The 20,004-nt window shown below is 42.9% G+C and overlaps 1 protein-coding gene across 1 annotated transcript in view; it reads left to right on the top strand.

Moving 5' to 3' along the window:
* The window catches only part of LOC120029886 (thyroid hormone receptor alpha-like), a 198,262-nt gene that overhangs the window by 148,631 nt on the left and 29,627 nt on the right, over nucleotides 1-20,004 (top strand). The window contains exons 4-5 of the mRNA XM_038975194.1: nucleotides 15,805-15,866; nucleotides 16,761-16,799. Coding sequence (XP_038831122.1) covers nucleotides 15,805-15,866; nucleotides 16,761-16,799 — 101 coding nt within the window. The remainder of the gene's footprint in view (nucleotides 1-15,804; nucleotides 15,867-16,760; nucleotides 16,800-20,004) is intronic.

Raw genomic sequence — 20,004 nt, 5'->3', positions numbered from 1 at the left:
ACGAATCCCGCTTCCTGAGTCTGGGTTTGCCTGTGTGTCTGTCCTGGAGTGTGTTTCAGGTGTCCTGGAACGCATCCTGTCTGGTTGCCGGGCGAATTAGCTCATTGGGAGATTGATTTCACCCGCACCTGTTTCCCGTCAGTAATCTGCACACCTGTCCTGATCATCATCTCTACCCTTCAAAAGCTCTGACCTGACTTCCATTCCCTGCCGGATCGTTAGCCATGAACATTACTCACCTGGATCATTCACTCCATTCCCGCCTGGTTGACAGAGGATTCTGCTACTACATTGGATTCACCTATTTCCTCTCATCTACTCACCACCGCTGCCCGCTACGCCATCTGGATATATCTACCTTTTCACATTTCACTGTAAATAAATACTCACCTTCTTCCTACGCTCCTTGTCCTGGTCTGCTTCTGGGTTCGATCTTGAAAGATCGTGACAAGAATTGTACAGGAAGGTCTGCTCAATCCAAGAGTACAACCAATTGATTACAGCATTACCCCAAAAATGGAGGAGGCATGGTACTGGTCTGTCTGCCCAATATAAAGGATCAAATCTGCCTGAGGAATAAAAATCGCATAAATAGTTTCATTTGAAGACCAGGTTGTTGACAACTGTGCCATACAGATTGCAAAATAGTTGGGAAGAGATTTTGATGTACCAATTTCATGGTACGGGGTATATGAGATATATGAGATATATAAAATAACACAAGATTCAAGACTTCGTGCTTTTCAGCTAAAATTATTATATAGAATTCTTGCCACCAACAAAATGTTGAATATTTGGGGCATAAAATCATCTAAGCTCTGCAGATTTTGTTGTGAGGATACAGAATCAATAGACCATTTATTTTGGTATTGCCCTCCGGTAGCCTGTTTCTGGTCTCAGGTACAGGAATGGCTGAAAATGCATAGCATTGATCTAAAATTGACCCTAGAAATAGTACTGTTAGGAGATCTGGAGAAACCAGGTCAGTCAATTACTAATATACTAATACTCTTAGTGAAAGTATTTATCTTCAACTTGCAATCTGTGGATTCTATTCGATAGATTGAAATTGTACGTTAAACATCACAGCATAGTTGAAAGATATATGTTGCGTAGAATTTCCGAAGAGGTTGGCCAGCAGAGATAGGTGGGATGGGCTGAGGGAAGCTGAGGGTTGGGATGTGGAATTGGAGACAAGTGGGAGTGGAGTTGCTGGGCGGGAGATGGAATGATGGTCTAAGATAAAAGTCAAAAGTAAAGTCAAAATAAAACATAATACAAATTAAGTTTGAATGACACTGAGGGGCAGTGTTTTTACAGCTAATGCCGGTTTGGCTGAGTCTGATGCCGTGCAGGTGTTTGTACACATGCATATGCACACACTCTCATTCAAATACACGCATACACACACATATGTAATAGTGCCAGACATGCACTCAAACATATACAGTTGGCATTGCTGTTATGATTTTAGTTGTCCTTGATGTCATTGTTTTTTTTCTTCTTGCATTTATGTTTGCTGTTTTCTTTTGTCTTTTTCATTTTTCTCTTTAGTTCATTTTCTTGGTTGTTGGTGCATTGGGGGGTTCTTGGGGGTGGGGAATGGAATTAATTGTATATTTTATTTTATTTTTTTCTTCTTGGGGGGTTACTGTGGGAGGGATCTCGGAAGTATGAGGGACAGCTATTAGGGAACTGTCGGAGGATCTTGGAGGGTTTGGGTCCCCGTTTTTTTGGCCTGGTGGGAGATCTGCCGACGTGCCCTTGAGCAGGGCGTTGACCCTGGATGCTTCTGTGTGTCGCTCTGAATGGGAGTCTGTTGGATGACTGGTGTGGTGTAGTTGTTGAGCGGCTTCACTGCAAGTATATTGTATGTTTTGGATATTCAATCAAATATTTTTACAAAATTACAATTTTATTTTTATTTTTTTTAACTATGTTTGGATCCTGCAAGTATCTTTGTCAGGTCAGGATCTAAATTACTGTTTGTTTATTAATAAAAGGTACCTGGTAGAGCTTATGAGTGGGCAACATTTGTTTCCTTACCTTGAAAGCAGTCTATGAACAAGGAGTGACTGCAATCTACACTTTGTTTTTTGTTAAACTAACCACTGTGGATTGCAGTCACTCCTGCTTTTCAAGTTAGGCGACACAAATGTAAATATAGCATTTTGCTGATCTATCCCTTTAACTGCACTGCTAAGGGGAGAGTAGCTCTTGTACTATTGCACTTAATAATAACAATGGCACACGGTGATATTAGGTCTTGTGGTTTTGTGGGTGTTGATGGTAGCAAATGGCTTAGCATTAGCTTTTTTGTTTCCTTATTGGTTTTGGTTTTCAACCTTGCCAAAAAAGGCACTGTCCTATCTAATGTTATGCAATTATAAGCTCCTTCACGCTGTTGTCAATGATGTTGCAATGAAGTCAATGTACTGTTTTAGTTGCTGATAAGATGGCGGAAATTGAAGAGGTGTAGAGAGCACATTGACATACGGAGAGGGGCTGGGTTATCATTCTACAGCTGGAATCAAACGCGCACACGCACGCACACGCGCACGCGCTCATCCACTCCATTCAGATAAGACACCAACATTTGTATTGACACGTTTGCCGTGTGAAAAACGACCGACTTCAAATGAGAGATCCATTCAAACAAGCCTTTTTATAAACAGATCGCAGCCGTCTAGCACATTGCATTTGACCTTCTTGAACTTCTCCAGCCTCTGTGGCTCTGTTTAATTCAATTGCCATACCAAACAATGCAATTTATGTCGTGCAATTGAAGTCGCCGGAGACATAAACAAGATTTTGGCCCAATTGGCTTTTTCCTTGCCCTGCTGACGTCAGGATTTCCCACCGTGGCTTCGCTATACGAGCTTTGTCCTCTCAATATTGCTTTTTTGACTTCCTTGTGTCATATGGAAATGAATAGCAGTAGATGTGATGCTCAGGTTGATAATGAACAATATGAAAAGCAACGATGCCTGTAGTACCCTATTGTTATCTTGTTACACATTCATTGGACATGTGAGACAAACAATGTTATGCTTTCCTTTTGGCATGGACCGCAATCATAACCAGAATCATAATTGCTTGCTGTTTCCCTCTCTCTTTGTTTCTTTTTCTCTCTCTCAAGTCAGGAATGACAAGCATTAACCTCTTCATACCAATCCACACACATCACCACAAGAGGCCAGTCCTAGACGGACGGACGGACGGACGGACGGACGGACGGACGGACGGACGGACAGACAGACAGACAGACGTGTATGGCCTTCTCTGGAACTTTTGGAAAGCCCTGGTGTTCTGACCAGGGGTCAGTCATACATGTTAGGTCCACGTGTGTTTGTCATGTCACAGCTTCATGGTTTGCCAATACATATTTAGTGTCCAACTAAAATTAGACAAATCCAAATAAAAACACCAGCGCAGTGGTGAATCCTGGGTAAAATGGCCTATAAAAAGATACTCTTGTTCTATCTCTAAATTGACTACCATTATTTGTAAATAACCTCTCAAGCACTTTTCGTGCCTGAAATCATATGGTTTGCAAATAATATATATATATCTTTTAAGTTATATGATCTGGCTGCCATTGGCATTGATTAATTGCTACAATATCGCTACACCCAAATTAAAGCATACTATAGCCGTTATGTTTACGACTTAGAGGTTGTCATTTATTCACCAGCAAGCAGTGTTATTTCAATATAGAGCTTTACATTACCGAGATATGAAGAAATCTCTCGCCAAACAGAGTCAACACAAAGCCTGTGTTTGTTTCGAGGTTTGGAAGTTCATCTTTAGTGATCTGGTGTTCCGCTGTGTTTCGATAGAGGGAGTTGGCTAGCTCTAGTACAGTGCCATGCTCCATTCCACCATACCCTGTCATTTAGACGATTGTGGGATGGCTAAGGTACAAAGTAACCATTAGAATGTGAATGTATGGGAGGGGACACCTCAGTTGGATAGTATGCACGTTGCGCTGGGAACAATAGGCTGCTGTGTAGTACTGGCCCTGTATAGGCTGGTTAGTATACATATATTAAAGTCAGCCTTCTGGGAAAGTTCCACAACTTGTTTCCTTTAGTATTAGTATTTCAGTGCCCGAAGACTTGAGTCACACGAAATCACACCTGTGCCAGTTTAAAGGCGTCAGTCAATCTACTTGTAAGTTTGATTTTATTTTCGCCGTTGTTTCTTCACTCGAGTATTGCCAATCTCTGTTTTTGCCTCGTAATTGTTTTGAAGCGCAAAACTGGGTTGTTGGCAATTAGCTACGTTTCGAAATAGCCCTCGTTTCAAGCTATTGAGCTTTTGGCTCCGTCGCTGAGGTACAAGAATAGACCCATCGAGCCTGCCTTGAGGTCAGAGCTGACAGCTACCTGTTAGTTGCCATATCAACCCACCTTCAATCATCCCCAAACCTGCTGTCAACCCCTCAGGTGGAGAGGCTGGCCCACAGCCAATCATGAGCATGGGTGGGTCTAACAGGAGAGTGAGAGCCACAGACACGAGAGAGAGTGAGAGAAATACAGTGAAAAGCACAGAGTTGAGATTGTAGGAGGGATTCAGAGAAACAGATCAGCCAGAGAGAGAGAGAGAGAGTCTGCAGGGATTCATACAGAGAGAGAGACTGAGAGAGTGAAAAAGAGAGGCAGAGTGGGTGTGTGTGCTAACGAGCCAAGGTCTTTTCAGAGCTAAACATAGCGAGGTTGGCAGCAGTGTCAGTGTACAGTAGATGTGACTCGTATTTGCCAGCGCTGTTTGAGGCCAGCAACTCTTCTCGCTATGCATATTCTACACTCGCACTGCGTCATAAGGTCAGAAATTGTCTTCTTTTTTGGACTGTCAACTTTTGTTTAGCAGATGTGTTGGTGTTGTTGGGGGTCTGCTGTGTCGTTGTAGTTTTGGGCACAGGAATGATGGTACATAGTTTATAGGTCATGTTGCTTGCTTTACTTCTTGAGTAAAGAAAGCAAGACTTGAAGGGTTCTTTAAAGGTTCCTACAAGGCACTTGGCCCCCTAATGGTAAAAATGTGTAGCCTCACCATTTAAATGTGAAATCATTTGTTTGTTTTGTAAAAGATCCGTGCACAGTATTTTTCTCCTTCTTTTTCACTCTCTCTCGCCTCAGCAGAAGACTTGAGCTGTGAAGCTCTGAAGGGCATTTTTTTGTGATATAACACAACAGAAAGCGTTAAGAGGGGACTGGACGCTAGGCTTCGGCTAGTTACTTCTGTGGGGTCCGCTAAAGTGATAAGCTCCTCAGTCTCTGTCTGCTTGACTGTGATGATGGAGGTTGTGTATTTCTGATTTGATTACCTGAGGTGTGATGTTGTTAATGGAGGCTTGGAAGGCGGCAGTGGAATCCCTAGAGTAAGTCCATTGACTTTTTTTAACCTTTATTTCACTAGGCAAGTCAGTTAAGAACAAATTCTTATTTTTAATGACGGCCTAGGAACAGTGGGTTAACTGCCTTGTTCAGGGGCAGGACAACAGTTTTTACCTTGTCAGCTCAGGGATTCGATCTTGCAACCTTTCGGTTACTAGTCCAACGCTCTAACCACTAGGCTACCTGCCGCCCCGTTAGGTTAGCCCTAACGGGGCGGTCCCCTTCCCTAGGGAGTGGGATGAGTTTTATTTGGGGGGTTGGTGGGCGATGGGGGTCGTGAGTAGGTGCGTGTGTGCGTAGCAGATGTGATGACCCTGGTTGGGAAAACAGGGACGGAACTCTTTCTGTCTCTATGTGTGTGTATGTATCAGGATACTAAGTGGTGTTGTTCCCTATGTGTGTGTGTGTGTGTGTGTGTGTGTGTGTGTGTGTGTGTGTGTGTGTGTGTGTGTGTGTGTGTGTGTGTGTGTGTGTGTGTGTGTGTGTGTGTGTGTGTGTGTGTGTGTGTGTGTGTGTGCGTGCTGTGCATGCTTGTGTATTCGTGCGACACAGGCAGCATCAGAAGGCCACAGGGTGGGAGGCTGTACTGTCATTGGGTTGACAAATTGATGGCTATCACCCCGGGCAACGGTACATCTGATGGCTTTTGATGAGGAAGCCAGAGTTGGTAGTGACATTTACCGTTGGCTATCACCCAATGACAACGCTATACTTGCTGCATTGTTGTTACAGCTGAACATGTTCTATCGGTTCCTCCCATAGTGGCACTCGATGAGGATAAGGGAGTGGGTTTATACCCATGATTGATATATACATACTAGATGACTGATAGGGGGCGCCTTGTTGAAGCCACCATGCCACCATCTTGGTACTCCCCCACCATTGTAAAAAGTATTTTGTAAGCTATAGAAATGCCTTTATTAATGTCTACATACGTTTCTGACAGGTTTATTCTATTACAGACACGTTCATGCATACTTTGAAATTGTATTATGTCAGCTAAACATACGAATAAAAACAATGCATAGTTTTTTTTTAAAGTAAGACGAATTTGCTAAATAAACTAAAGGAAAAATAGTAACACAATAAAACAACAATAACGAGGCTATATACAAGGGGTCAATGTGCAGGGGTACAGGTTACATGTAGGTAGGGATAAAGAGACTGTGCATAGATAATAAACAGAGAGTAGCAGCAGCGCATGTGAAGAGTGTGAAGGAATGTCAATATGCATGTGTGTGTGTGTTGGAGTGTCAGTGTAGTATGTGTGAGTGTGGGGTTGGAGTCCAGTGAGTGTACATCGAGACTGTGCAAGAGAGTCAGTGCAAAACATTTGAATAGATAAGAATAAAATAAGGGGGGTCGGGTGGGTCAATGTAAATAGTCCGGGTAGCCATTTGATTAACAGTTAAGCAGTTTAATGGCTTGGGGGTAGAAGCTGTTAAGGAGCCTTTTGGTCCCAGACTTGGCGCTCCGGTACCACTTGCCGTGTGGTAGCAGAAAGAACAGTCTATGACTTGGGTGGATGGGAGTCTGACAATTTTTAGGGCGTTTCTCTGACAACGCCTGGTATCGAGGTCCTGGATGGCAGGAAGCTCGGCCCCAGTGATGCACTGGGCTGTACCCACTACCCTCTGTAGCGTCTTGTGGTTGGATGCCGAGCAGTTGCCATACCAAGCCGTGAGGCAACCGGACAGGATGTTCTCGATGGTACAGCTGTATAACTTTTTGAGGATCTGAGGTCCCATGCCAAATCTTTTCAGCCTCCTGAGCGGGAATAGTCATTGTCGAGCCCTCTTCACGACTGTCTTGGTGTGTTTGGACCATGATAGTTCGTTGGTGATGTGGACTCCAAGGAACTTGAAGCTCTCGACCTGCTCCACTACAGCCCTGATGATGTGAATGGTTGCGTACTCGACCCTCCTTTTCCTGTAGTCCACGATCAGCTCCTTTGTCTTAATCATGTTGAGGGAGAGGTTGTTGTCCTGGCACCACACTGCCAGTTCTCTGACTTCCTCCCTATAGGCGGTCTCATCGTTGTCGGTGATCAGGCCTACCACCATTGTGCGTGGCTACGCAGTCGTGGGTGAACGGGGAGTACAGGAGGGGACTAAGTATGCACCCGTCAGGGGCCCCCGTGTTGAGGGTCAGCGTGGCGGATGTGTTGTTGCCTACCCTCACCAGCTGGGGCGGCCCGTCAGGAAGTCCAGGTTTCAGTTGCACAGGTAGGTGTTCATTCCCAAGGTCTTTAGCTTAGTGATGAACTTGGAGGGCACTATGGTGTTGAATACTGAGCTGTAGTCAATGAACAAATCAAATCAAAGTTTATTTGTCGCGTGCGCCGAATACAACAGGGGTAGACCTTACAGTGAAATGCTTACTTACAGGCTCTAACCAATAGTGCAAAAACGGTATTAGGTGAACAATAGGTAAGTAAAGAAATAAAACAACAGTAAAAAGACAGGCTATATACAGTAGCGAGGCTAGAAAAGTAGCGAGGCTACATACAGACGCCGGTTAGTCAGGCTGATTGAGGTAGTATGTACATGTAGATATGGTTAAAGTGACGATGCATACATGATGAACAGAGAGTAGCAGTAGCGTAAAAGAGGGGTTGGCTGGTGGTGGGTGGCGGCATTCTCACGAAGGTGTTCCTTTTGTCCAGGTGGGAAAGGGCAGTGTGGAGTGTAACAGAGATTGTGTCATCTGTGGATCTGTTAGAGTGGATTGTGAATTGGAGTGGGTCTAGGGTTTCTGGGAAGATGGTGTTGATGTGAGCCATGACCGGATCACTAATGATACTGTCCCCACTACAACAACAAAGTAGTTAAATACATGTAATTTTATCCTTGAAACATTTTATTGAAATACGGTAGAATTCCGTTATGTCCTATGGAGGACTGCTCCTACTGGGGAGTGCCAATGTGGCCGACCTGTAGCTTCAAAGCCTTTCAATGGCCAGTACATAGCACCAGCAATCCAGGGTTTACAGTGCATTTGGAAAGTATTCAGTCCCCTTGACTTTTTCCACGTTTTGTTACTTCACAACCTTATTCTAAAATGGATTCATTTTTTCCCACTCATCAATCTAGAAACAATACCCTATAATGACAGAGTAAAAACAGGTTTTTAGACATTTTAGCAAATGTATTAAAAATAAATAACTGAAATATTACATTTACATAAGTATTCAGACCCTTTACTCAGTACTTTGTTGAAACATATTTGGCAGTGATTACAGCCTTAAGTCTTCTTGGGTATGACACTACAAACTTGGCATACCTGTATTTGGGGAGTTTCTCACATTCTTCTCTGTAGATCCTCTCAAGCTCTGTCAAGTTGGATGGGGAGCGTCGCTGCATAGCTATTTTCAGGTCTCTCCAGAGATGTTTGATCGGGTTCAAGTCCAGCCTCTGGCTGGGCCACTCAAGTACATTCAGAGACTTGTCCCGAAGCCACTGCCGCGTTGTCTTGGCTGTGTGCTTAGGGTGGTTGTCCTGTTGGAAGGTGAACCTTTGCCCAAGTGTGAGGTCCTGAGCACTCTGGAGCAGGTTTTCATCAAGGATCTCTCTGTACTTTGCTCTGTTCATCTTTCCTTTGATCCTGACTAGTCTCCCAGTCCCTACCGCTGAAAAACATCCCCACAGCATGATACTCCCACCACCATGCATGACTGTAGGGATGGTATTGGCCAGGTGATGAGCGGTGCCTGGTTTCCTCCAGACTGAACTATTTGGCCTGAATGCCAAGCGTCACATCATGGTTTCATCAGACCAGATAATCTTGTTTCTCATGGTCTGAGAGACCTTTAGGTGCCTTTGTCAAACCAAGCGGGCTGTCATGTGCCTTTTACTGAGGAGTGGCTTCCGTCTGGCTACTCTACAATAAAAAACACCTGATTGGTGGAGTGCTGCAGAGATGGTTGTCCTTCTAGAAGGTTCTCCCATTTCAACAGAGGAACTCTGGAGCTTTGTCAGAGTGACCATCGGGTTCTTAGTCACCTCCCTGACCAAGGCCCTTCTCCCCCGACTGCTCAGTTTGGCCGGGCGGCCAGCTCTAGGAAGAGTCTTGGTGGTTCTTCCATTTAAGAATGATGGAGGCCACCGTTTTCTTGGGACATTCCAATGCTGCAGAAATGTTTTGGTACCCTTCCCCAGATCTGTGCCACGACACATATCCTGTCTCTGAGTTCTACGGACAATTCCTTCAACCTCATGGCTTGGTTTTTGCTCTGACACTGTCAACTGTGGGACCTTATATAGAGAGGTGTGTGTCTTTCCAAATCATGTCCAATTAATTGAAGTTACCACAGGTGGACTCCAATCAAGTTATAGAAACATCTCAAGGATGATCAATGGAAACAGGATGCACCTGAGCTCAATTTTGAGTCTCATCACACCTATTTAAATAAGTTATTTCTGTCTTGTTTTTTTTTATACATATTTGTTTATACATATTCAAAAAAGCTGTTTTTTCTTTGTCATTATGGGGTATTGTGTGTAGATTGTTGAGAAAAAAAAAGCATATTTAATTAATTTTACAACGAGGCTGCAATGTAACAAAATGTTGAAAAAGTGAAGGGGTCTGAAAAATGTTCACCGGTCTCTCATCCTGTCATATATAGCATGAAAGCAGTCATACATGTATATTACAGCCCTATAAACGTGGATACTTGTTATTGTGGCCCTTTTTGGTTGAGTGTCAAATGCCCTCGCGCTGTAGTAAAATAAGTCACTTTATTCCTGTTTGGGTTTGCAGAGTCGCAAATCACATGCGCTTCATTACAAGTACTGTTTTAAATATTTTTTAAATAGATTGCCCCAATTAGCCATTTCTCTATTAAACATTTAAGGGTGTTTTGACATTTCGTCCTCTTTAAAAGAACCATATCAGTCCTCTTTAACACTAGATCCGCCAAGACGGTCAATCTGACCGTTTTCAATTTCGGAATTTCAATAACTTCATTTCAATAAAAACCTTGAACCCATCAGTCCCTGACTTCTCCTAAATATGTGTATTTTACACTCCTAAATATGTGTATTTTACACTCCTAAATATGTGTATTTTACACTCTAGCAGTACTTTCGGACAAATTTCATAAAATACCAAAACGTTCTGAGCATGCCATCCTCAAAGCGCCATGACTGCATATTTAGTAGAATAGCCGGGCCTCGAAGAGTACCAATAGCCACCAGTCTAATGAATCCATTCAACTAGAAAAGCCTGGCCCAATTGGACCCCCCTTCGTGCCAATGTCATTTGGTTGTGTTTATGAAGGCGTTACGTAACACTAGAATACAAAATGTAAAAACTTGAAAGAACATAACATGTTCATTAGTTTATGTTACTGTAGGCTATACAGTATGACTCATGATGAAGTCTCTCCTGCTCATGGGTGTTGTTCATCCGCTGCTTGAGCAACACGTGTGCGTTGATAGCAGCCAAATCAAGCATGTTGTAAAAACACAGCAACAGGCCAGCGGCGCGTTTCTCCTTCCTCCTGTCACCTCATACAGCCGGGCCATCTGATCTGAAACATTATCCGACTCTCGCTCACCTGCTGCCCGATACGGATCCTTTCCCAGATATGGAAAGCCGTTCAGCATTAATCAGGATAATAATCAGAGATCTCATGATTCATTTCTTCCCCGCCATCCGAGTCGTTTTTATTCAGATCTTGTAGCAACGCTTAACGCAGCACGTGCGGCCTTTTCGTTTTTGGGCTTGCCATTGTAAGTTATGCACGCTCTCACTGTGTAGCCTACTCCAAGTAGGTCTAGAGTAGGCTCATAAAACTGCTTGGATTCAGTGGACTGATGTTGGATACACTGTTTTGAGATTTAGGAATAATTAGAATATATGATAGAATGGCCCGAATGGCCTGTGCTTCATTCACAATTGGTGGTTACATAATTATGATTCGTTCGCTCCCCCTCTCACTCATCAACTCACCCATTCTCTCCCATCATAATATACTTCATTTATTTAAACTTGTTGTTATATGTGTGAAAATGTGTTTCGGTATAGTTTTCAACTATCGGAGAAGGAGCGGAACAGGCCGGGGAAACCATTCAAATGATATATACACTTATTTAGGTCAAGTCTAGGACGAGGGGGACATTACTTTAAAAATGGCAGAGTAATTAAACATTTAAATTTGTTTTCAGTCATTGTGATGCGTTCTGCCTTTCTAGTATTAATATACACAATCACAAATAAATCCGTTAATATTTAATTTAGGAAGGTCATAAATAAACATGATACAAAAGCTATTTATTTCAAAAGAACAGAGTAGCATGTTTTGAGTTGTATTTATCTGTGCTTAGTTGTCAAGGCTATATCTGCACCATGCCAATCTATGGCTGCGCCATGCCAATGAAATAAAGTGTTCGTTTAGCAGACATCACAGGCCCTGCCCTACCACAGTCAACACACATATTTTACAGTAAGAATATAATGGAATATCCCAAATGGCTATTGCTGATTGTCACCAGTAGCCTACTCACACGAGGAATGCATGAAAACATGGTTATTCTAGAAAAAAGTTATATTTTAAAACGGTGACCATCCGCGCAATTGTACAGAGTTTTGGCAAAAATAGGTTAATTAGAAACCTTGGAATCTGCACTTTCAGATATGGTATAGCAATCAAAATGTCTGGCCTGCATGGACCTCTGTATGATGATATGGAAGAAGTGCTATTTGGTAAGCGCCTTGTTTCTTTGTCAATGCACGCTGTCAATGCACGCTGCTCAGGACATCAAGTCTCTTCGTTTTCTATTCGACAATTGATAATATTGTCACCCATCATTGACTATTGTAAATGTAATCTTGTCTTTAGGCCACATCTATTACTATTATTCGTATTCTTATTATTATGTGTGTGAAATTAGTTTCGATATAGTTAAGGTGTAGTCTGAACGGGCCAGCTGGGCGGGAGACTTGTCTAACAGTCGAAAATACACTATCATCTTATTTTTGTATTTACAGTCTATGCGCTTCTGGATGAATCAAGTCATTTCGTGAACCTGAGGTTCCTTATGAACTAGTTTAACATAATAAATGCATTCGTTTATCAATTTATTATTTATTATGGAATATTTATACAATTGAAATATCAAAAATGGTCAGAATAACCGTCATGGCCATTCTAGTAGTTATTAAATGAAGGCGCTCTCAGTTTTAAAGTGAACTTTGTCTTTAAAAAAGGTAAATAACTGAGCTCTCTTTGTATTCACACTGCCCTTGCCTTTTAATGAGGACTCGAACTATTTTGCCAGTTCACTTCACCCATTTTGTGGCACGAGTCCTCTTTGCATTCATATTGCTATGTTTAGAAAGGAACCAAGATCTCTTTCCAACATTCACTCAATACACTCTGTTTTTTTTTACAAAGTGCAGGACAAGCCATTTAATCAGAACGTGTTATCGGACACCTAGATATACCTACTTACATTTTGGAAGCTAATAGATTGCATTTCGTTAAAAGATGAGATGATAATTGTAATCGAATGATACCAATAATATCTACATGTTAATAGTAACAAAATAAACAACAGCAGAATAACTGCCAATTAAATAGCGCTGTAATTGAAAATTGTACACCCAATGTAGGCTACTGCCCCTTTAAGAGCTAGAATTTATTTTGTACCCAATGTTGTGATTCTCACCAAATATGTTTGTCTTCTCACACTATTCAAACCCCTCTATCGAATAAACAGTTTATGAAGCTCTCGTATAATATCACATATTACAAACAAATAACCTGACTAAAAACTCCACACACATTTTGCCATTTCTGTGCATCCTCACATTGGCAACGGTGTAAAGTGCGTAAAACTTTAAAGTACCTAAAGTTTTCAAAAATAGATATGCTAAAGTACAGATACCCAAAGCAACTACTTGCTTTGGGTATCTGTACTTTAGCATATCTATTTTTGAAAACTTTAGGTTTTATTCCACTACATTCCTAAAGAAAATTCTGTAATTTTTTTACTACATTTTCCCTGACACCCAAAAGTACTCGTTACACTTTGATTACTTAGCAAGACAGGGAAATGGTCACAATTTCATTTTAATGATGGCAATTTGAATGCAGAGATACAGAGGTCCTGATGGCCATTGTCGTGCCATTCACCCGCTGCAATCAACTCACGTTTCAACATGATAATGCACGGCCCGATGTCGCAAAGATCTGTACATAATTCTGGAAGCTGAAAATGCCCCAGTTCTTCCATGGCCTGCATACTCACCAGACATGTCACCCATTGAGCATGTTTTGGATGCTCTGGTCGACGTGTACGACAGTGTTCCAGTTCCCGCCAATATCCAGCAACTTCGCAAAGGCCATTGAAGAGGAGTGGGACAACATTCCATAGGCCACAATCAACAGCCTGATCAACTCTATGTGAAGGAGATGTGTCGCCCTGCATGAGTCAAATGCCCCTCCCCCCCTTGATACCGACTTGCCCCCCTTGATACTGACTTGTTTTCTAATCTATCCCCGTACTTTTTGTTCTTACGGTATCTGTGACCAACATATGCATATCCTTATTCCAAGTCATGTGATATCCATAGATTATGGCCTAATGAATTTATTTCACTTGACTGATTTCCTTGTATGAATTGTAACTCAGTTAAATCGTAGAAATTGTTGCATGTTGCATTTATATTTTTGTTTAGTGTATATTTTAAACCAAATACTTTTAGACTTTTACTCAAGTAGTATTTTACGGGGTGACTTTTACTTGAGTCATTTTCCAACGTATCTTTACTTTTACTCAAGTATGACAATTTAGTACTTTTTTCCCCACCACTGTCCATTGGTGCCTAAAAGAGAGAAGGTGTAGATGTGCAGATTCACCCATAAAGAAACGTGTGCTGTTTTGGATATTGATCAAGTATGCACAGAAATTCCCAAATTTGTGTGATTTTTAGTCAGGTTATTTGTTTGCAATATGTGATATATACGAGAGCTTCATGAACTGTTTATTCGATAGAGGGGTTTGAATAGTGTGAGAAGACAAACATATTTGGTGAGAATCACAACATAAGGTACAAAATAAATTCTAGCTCTTAAAGGGGCAGTAGCCTATATTGGGTGTACATTTTCCAATTACAGCATTATTTAATCTGCATTTACTATTCTGTTATTTATTTTGTTACCAATAATATATACATGTTAATAGTATATTTTGATTACAATTATCATCTCATCTTTTAACCACAAAATGGGTGAAGTGAACTGGCAAAAGTGTTGAGTCCTCATTCAAAGGCAAAGGCAGTGTAATACAAAGACAATGGAGTTATTTTGCAAAAAAAAATTTAACCACAGAGTTCACTTTAAAGAGGACTGAGATCGCTTTTTTTAAAGAGGACTATATGTGAAAACACACTAAGACTCGATTAGGTTCACTGTGGCACCGGCATTACTGTAATTGAAAACAACTCAGTCGGTAATGCAACAAGAAGGCATACACACAGGGTCAGACGCAGTTGGCATTTCAGCCCAATTAGGGAGTCAATGAAACAGCCACTTAAGTCCTTAGGATTTCCCTGGCAACGATGGATCGCTATTTACTGAGAACAGAGAGGGGGGGTTAGTCCAGACAAACTAGTGTCCAAATTCACTTTAGTAAACTATATTATGTTTTATTAAAACATTTTTTAAAGGAGCGGCAGGTAGCCTAGTGGTTAGAGCGTTGGGCCAGTATACTGAAAGGTTGGTAGATCGAATCCTCGAGCTGACAAGGTACAAATCTGTCCTTCTGCCCCTGAACAAGGCAGTTAACCCACTGTTCCTAGGCCATTATTGTAAAAAAGAATACTTTCCTATTTAAATAAAGGATCAATAAAATATGGTGAGATATGCTGAAGTGCTCAGGAGAGTCTGGATGGTTGCAGAGGTGGGACCCTTGGAAGTCTATTAGTGTTGACATCTGATAGATCCTACATCATGACTTGTTAGTGCACTCTCTTCCAGGCTGTGTGTTTACAGAGCTCCCTAAGGAACACAGTGTGCTCGATTCTCCTGTTACAGAGCTATGTTCAGATGTGTGTGTGTGTGTGTGTGTGTGTGTGTGCGCATAGGTGTGTTTTTGTATGCATATGAGTGTTGCCAACTGTGTACGTGTGTGTGTGTTGTTGTTGTTGTTGTTGTTCTTGCCTTCCCCTCTAATGTAAATCGAAGTGGCAGGCCAGCCATTTTCCCGACCACAGACACTTAGCTAGAGCACTGCTTACAGTCCTGCAAGACTCCTGTAGGAGAACTGTCAGGAGAAAACATGTCCTTCACGCCGCCTGTGTTTTTTGAATTCCTGTGTGTCCTCCTGTACATATACACTAATGTCTCTCTCCTCTCTCTCTCTCTCTGTCTCTATCTATCTTTTACTCTCTCCTTCTACAGGTGGATCGATGGCCCGAAAAGGAAAAGAAAGAACAGTTCATGCTCGGTGAAGAGCATGTCTGGTAGGTACAGTTACGGTACATTTACAGCCGTTTGCACGCAAGAACACTATGCACACAATGTGGGTTTGATTGAATTCCAGCCTTAGAATCTTCAACTCTGAGAAAAAAAAACTCAAACCTGAATTGTGTTCCCAGCCTGTCACCTGGGTTGTACGGTGTGTGCTTGTGCGGAAGACCCAGAAGCCTCGGCTCATAAATCACTGCCACCTTCTTTACATTTAAGTCTGTGTTTATCACCAAAGAGAAGGGAAAAGAAAGGGATCTCTTTCAACGGGAGGCTGTCACTCTGCTCTCGTTCTTCATGCGGCAGAATGCACTGACTGACAGCTTGGAAGTTGAGGGGCGGAGGGTGAAGAGAAAGAAAAACAGCTTTGAGGAATTTGCAGGACGCTACACGTCGCCTCTGCCGAGATGCCATAAAACCTCTGTGTTTGTCATCTCCTGAACATGCCCGGGCAGACAGACCAATGAGGAAGCCTGTAGGCCCCCAAAACCTAGCATGCTCTCTGGCAGCTAGACCTGAATCATGTGACCCACCACGGTCCATCTCAGCTGGGAAACGATGACAATATGTCTGAGCCGGGCTTTGAGGGGTGGTGGGGCATAGTGCAGGTCCTTATTACCTAAGTGTTATAGGTTATGTCATTGGCACATGGCATGGCACGGAAGGAAGGTAATGGGTTTCTTAAAAATATTATTTTGGGGGGAGAGGTTGTTTGTTACCGAAACTGAGTAGAGGTTTAACTCTTGCCTACAATAAACAATGTGTCATTTTGCCTGAAATTGATTTTCTATCTAGATTAAGTGTAGTATGTTTCTATGAAGAAAGCATTGCCCCTTCCATTTTGTATTCGGTGAAAATAGATTTAAATGTGACTTTTCTTTTCTAAACAGAAATGAATGGATACGGACAGACTGGGTCAGAGAGTACAGGTCAGTTACATACATCCTTTTGGGTCGGAGCATATCGAATTGGAATTTGAATAGATGGGACAGTACTTCAATTGAGATATTGGAGTAGGGGCAACTATGGCAGTGGGCGTGGGCTGCAGCGGCACTATTGAGTTTGGGCTCGAGTTCCTAACAAAACCCACACAGACTTGGGATCAGCCTGAGACTGAGACTGGGCGTCCCTACCCTGCCTTTCCCTGCCTTCTCCCTGTCTTGTGTCCATTCCTTTGCCTCTGTTTTTCTGCCATAAGGGGAGGGCCAGACTGACACTAGTAAGACTGTACTCAGTGTGGGCCAGACATAAACACACACGCCAAAACACCCACACGTTTACTCCCTTTTTACTCTCTCTCTCTAGGGATAGTACACACACACGTGTGCGTACAGTGGTACACCCTCACATTCGTGCACGCACACACACACACACACACACACACACACACACACACACACACACACACACACACACACACACACACACACACACACACACACACACACACACACACACACACACACACACACACACACACACACACACACACACACACACAGCAATGCAGAGAGAGGAGCCTACACAGACATTACTTCTTGGCTCCCGAAGCTGCGTCCAAGGATCTGCTATTGGCTGTGTTTGTGTAACACGCAGCGTACCATTTCCTCTCTCCTCCCCTCGTATCACAGGTATATATTTTATTAAATGGCGGGCTGTAGGCTGTTTCCTGTTTCTACGCATTCCCCCACTAAATCCCAAATGTTCTGTATGGAAAAAGTACAGATTTACCTTTTTCCTGAGGTGGCTTGGGAAGGGGAAGACTAGAAGAGGACTGGCCTGAAGGAGGGAGGAGAAAGAGAGAAAGGGAGGAGGTAGAGAGAGAGGCTGTCTGGTGGGTGTTTTTGTCTTCTACCCAAGGGCGAGGCAGACTTGATTGCTTTAGAGTGTCTCTCACACTGAAGGGTGCTTGTTGGAGTCTCTCTCTGCCAATGTACCATTTCTCAAGTGAGGAGATTTATTTAAGGACTTACTCCTTCATTACATGCCAGGAAAAGAAACCGACAGTACCGAATAGGTTAACCTCCTCACTCTCAGGCGAACACAAACAGAGACACACACATACATGCGCGAGTGCACACAAACACACATTGTCACACTGTCGTCTCCTCTAGTGGTTTGTATCCTGACTCTCATGTGATGGGGTCCTCAGGCCAAGATCTTAGGATAAGATCATGAGTTTTTTGTTTGACTGTGTTCTATTGTATGTCTGCTTATAGCAGGGTTGGGGTCAATTCCATTTCAATGCCGATCAATTCAGAAAGTAAACCCAATTCCAATTCCCAATTTTCCTCCGTGAAAATAATTGAAGATAATTGGAATTGTAATTTCCTGAATTGTCTGAAATTGAAATGGAATTGACCCCAACCCTGTTTCATACTTCATATATATCTGGAGATACAGGTAACTGCCAAAATAAAATAAATACCAACATAGTGTTACTCAACCCTCTGTTTACTCAATCCACAAGCAAGCATACAAGGCCTTCCCTCGTCCCCCCTTTGGCAAATCAGATCACGACTCTATACTCCTGCTTCCTCTTTACAGACAGAAGCTCAAACAGGAAGTACCCATGATGCGCTCCGTCGAAAAATGGTCAGACGAAGCAGAGGCTGTGCTGCAGGAATGCTTTGCTAGCGCTGACTGGAATATGTTCCCGGACTATTAGCGTCGACAAGCTCACCACCTCTGTCACCGGCTTCATCGGGAAATGCATCGCAGACATCGTGCCCACAGAGAAGGTTCGCTGCTTCCTCAATCAAAAGCCCTGGATTAACTCTGAGGTGCGCAGTAAGCTAAAGGACAGAGCTACCGCTCACAGAGCAACCGCATCCAACCCCAGGGCTATGGCTGAGGACACGAACATGTACAAGAAGTCCCACTACGACCTCCGCAGAGCCGTCAAACAGGAAAAAATACAATATTGGAACAAGGTGGAAACCTATTATACCGGCGCCTATGCTTGGCGCATGTGGCAGGGGCTACAGTACATTACAGACTACAAAGGAAGCCTGATCTGCCCAACGATGCCTCTCTACCATATGAACTCAATGCCTTGTATGCGTGCATTGACGAAAAACAACACAGAGCCCTGCATGAGGGCCCCGGCTAATCCGGAGGGCCGAGTGATCTCTCTCTCTCCGAGGCTGACGTACGTTTTTTTAATAGGTAAAGACTCGTAAGGCTGATGGGCTAGACACAATTCCAGGGAGTGTCCTCAGAGTATGCCAGACCAACTGGCAGGCATCTTCACAGACATTTTTAACCTCTCCTTCGCCCAGTCTGTAATCCCCACGTTTCAAGCTGACTACCATCATTCCTGTTCCCAAAAACTCTTAAGTCATCCTGCCACAATGACCATCGCTCTGTAGCACACATCTGTGATAATGAAGTGCTTTGAAAGGCTGGTTATGGCACACATCAACTCCATCATCCCGGACACCCTGAACCCACTCCAATTTACATACCGCCCCAACAGATCTCAATTGCACTCCACGCTCCCACCTAGAAAAGAGGAATACCTATGTGAGGATGCTGTTGATTGACTACAGCTCAGCATTCAACACCAAAGTGCCCTCCAAGCTCGGGACCCTGGGACTGAACACTCCCCTCTGCGACTGGATCCTGGACTTCCTGATGGGCCGACTCCAGGTGGTAAAAGTAGGCAACAACAGCTCCGCCACGTTAACCCTCAATACATGGGCCCCCCAGGGGTGTGTGCTTAGCCCCCTCCTGTACTCCCTGTTTGACACATGGCATCCTCAAAAAAAATTGTCTGAATAACCCATGAAGGAAATGGGTTTCTTAAAAACAATTATGCGAGAAGTGGTTCGTTACCAAAACTGAGTCGAGGTTTAGCTGATGCCTAAAATAAACAGCATGTCATTTTGCCTTAAATTTATTTTGAAATACTTTATTTCATCTAAATGTATCTAGATTAAGTGTATTATTTTTCTATGAAGAACGAATTGCCCCTTCCATTTTGTATTCGGTGAAAATAGATTTAAATGTGACTTTTCTTTTCTAAACAGAAATGAATGGATACGGACAGACTGGGTCAGAGAGTACAGGTCAGTTACATACATCCTTTTGGGTCGGAGCATATTGAATTCGAATTTGAATAGATGGGATAGT

The sequence above is a fragment of the Salvelinus namaycush genome, chromosome 35, assembly GCF_016432855.1.
Source record: "Salvelinus namaycush isolate Seneca chromosome 35, SaNama_1.0, whole genome shotgun sequence".
Classification (NCBI taxonomy): Eukaryota; Metazoa; Chordata; class Actinopteri; order Salmoniformes; family Salmonidae; genus Salvelinus; species Salvelinus namaycush.
The sequence above is the reverse complement of the archived record's forward strand: the minus strand, read 5'-3'. Positions and strand labels throughout refer to the sequence as shown.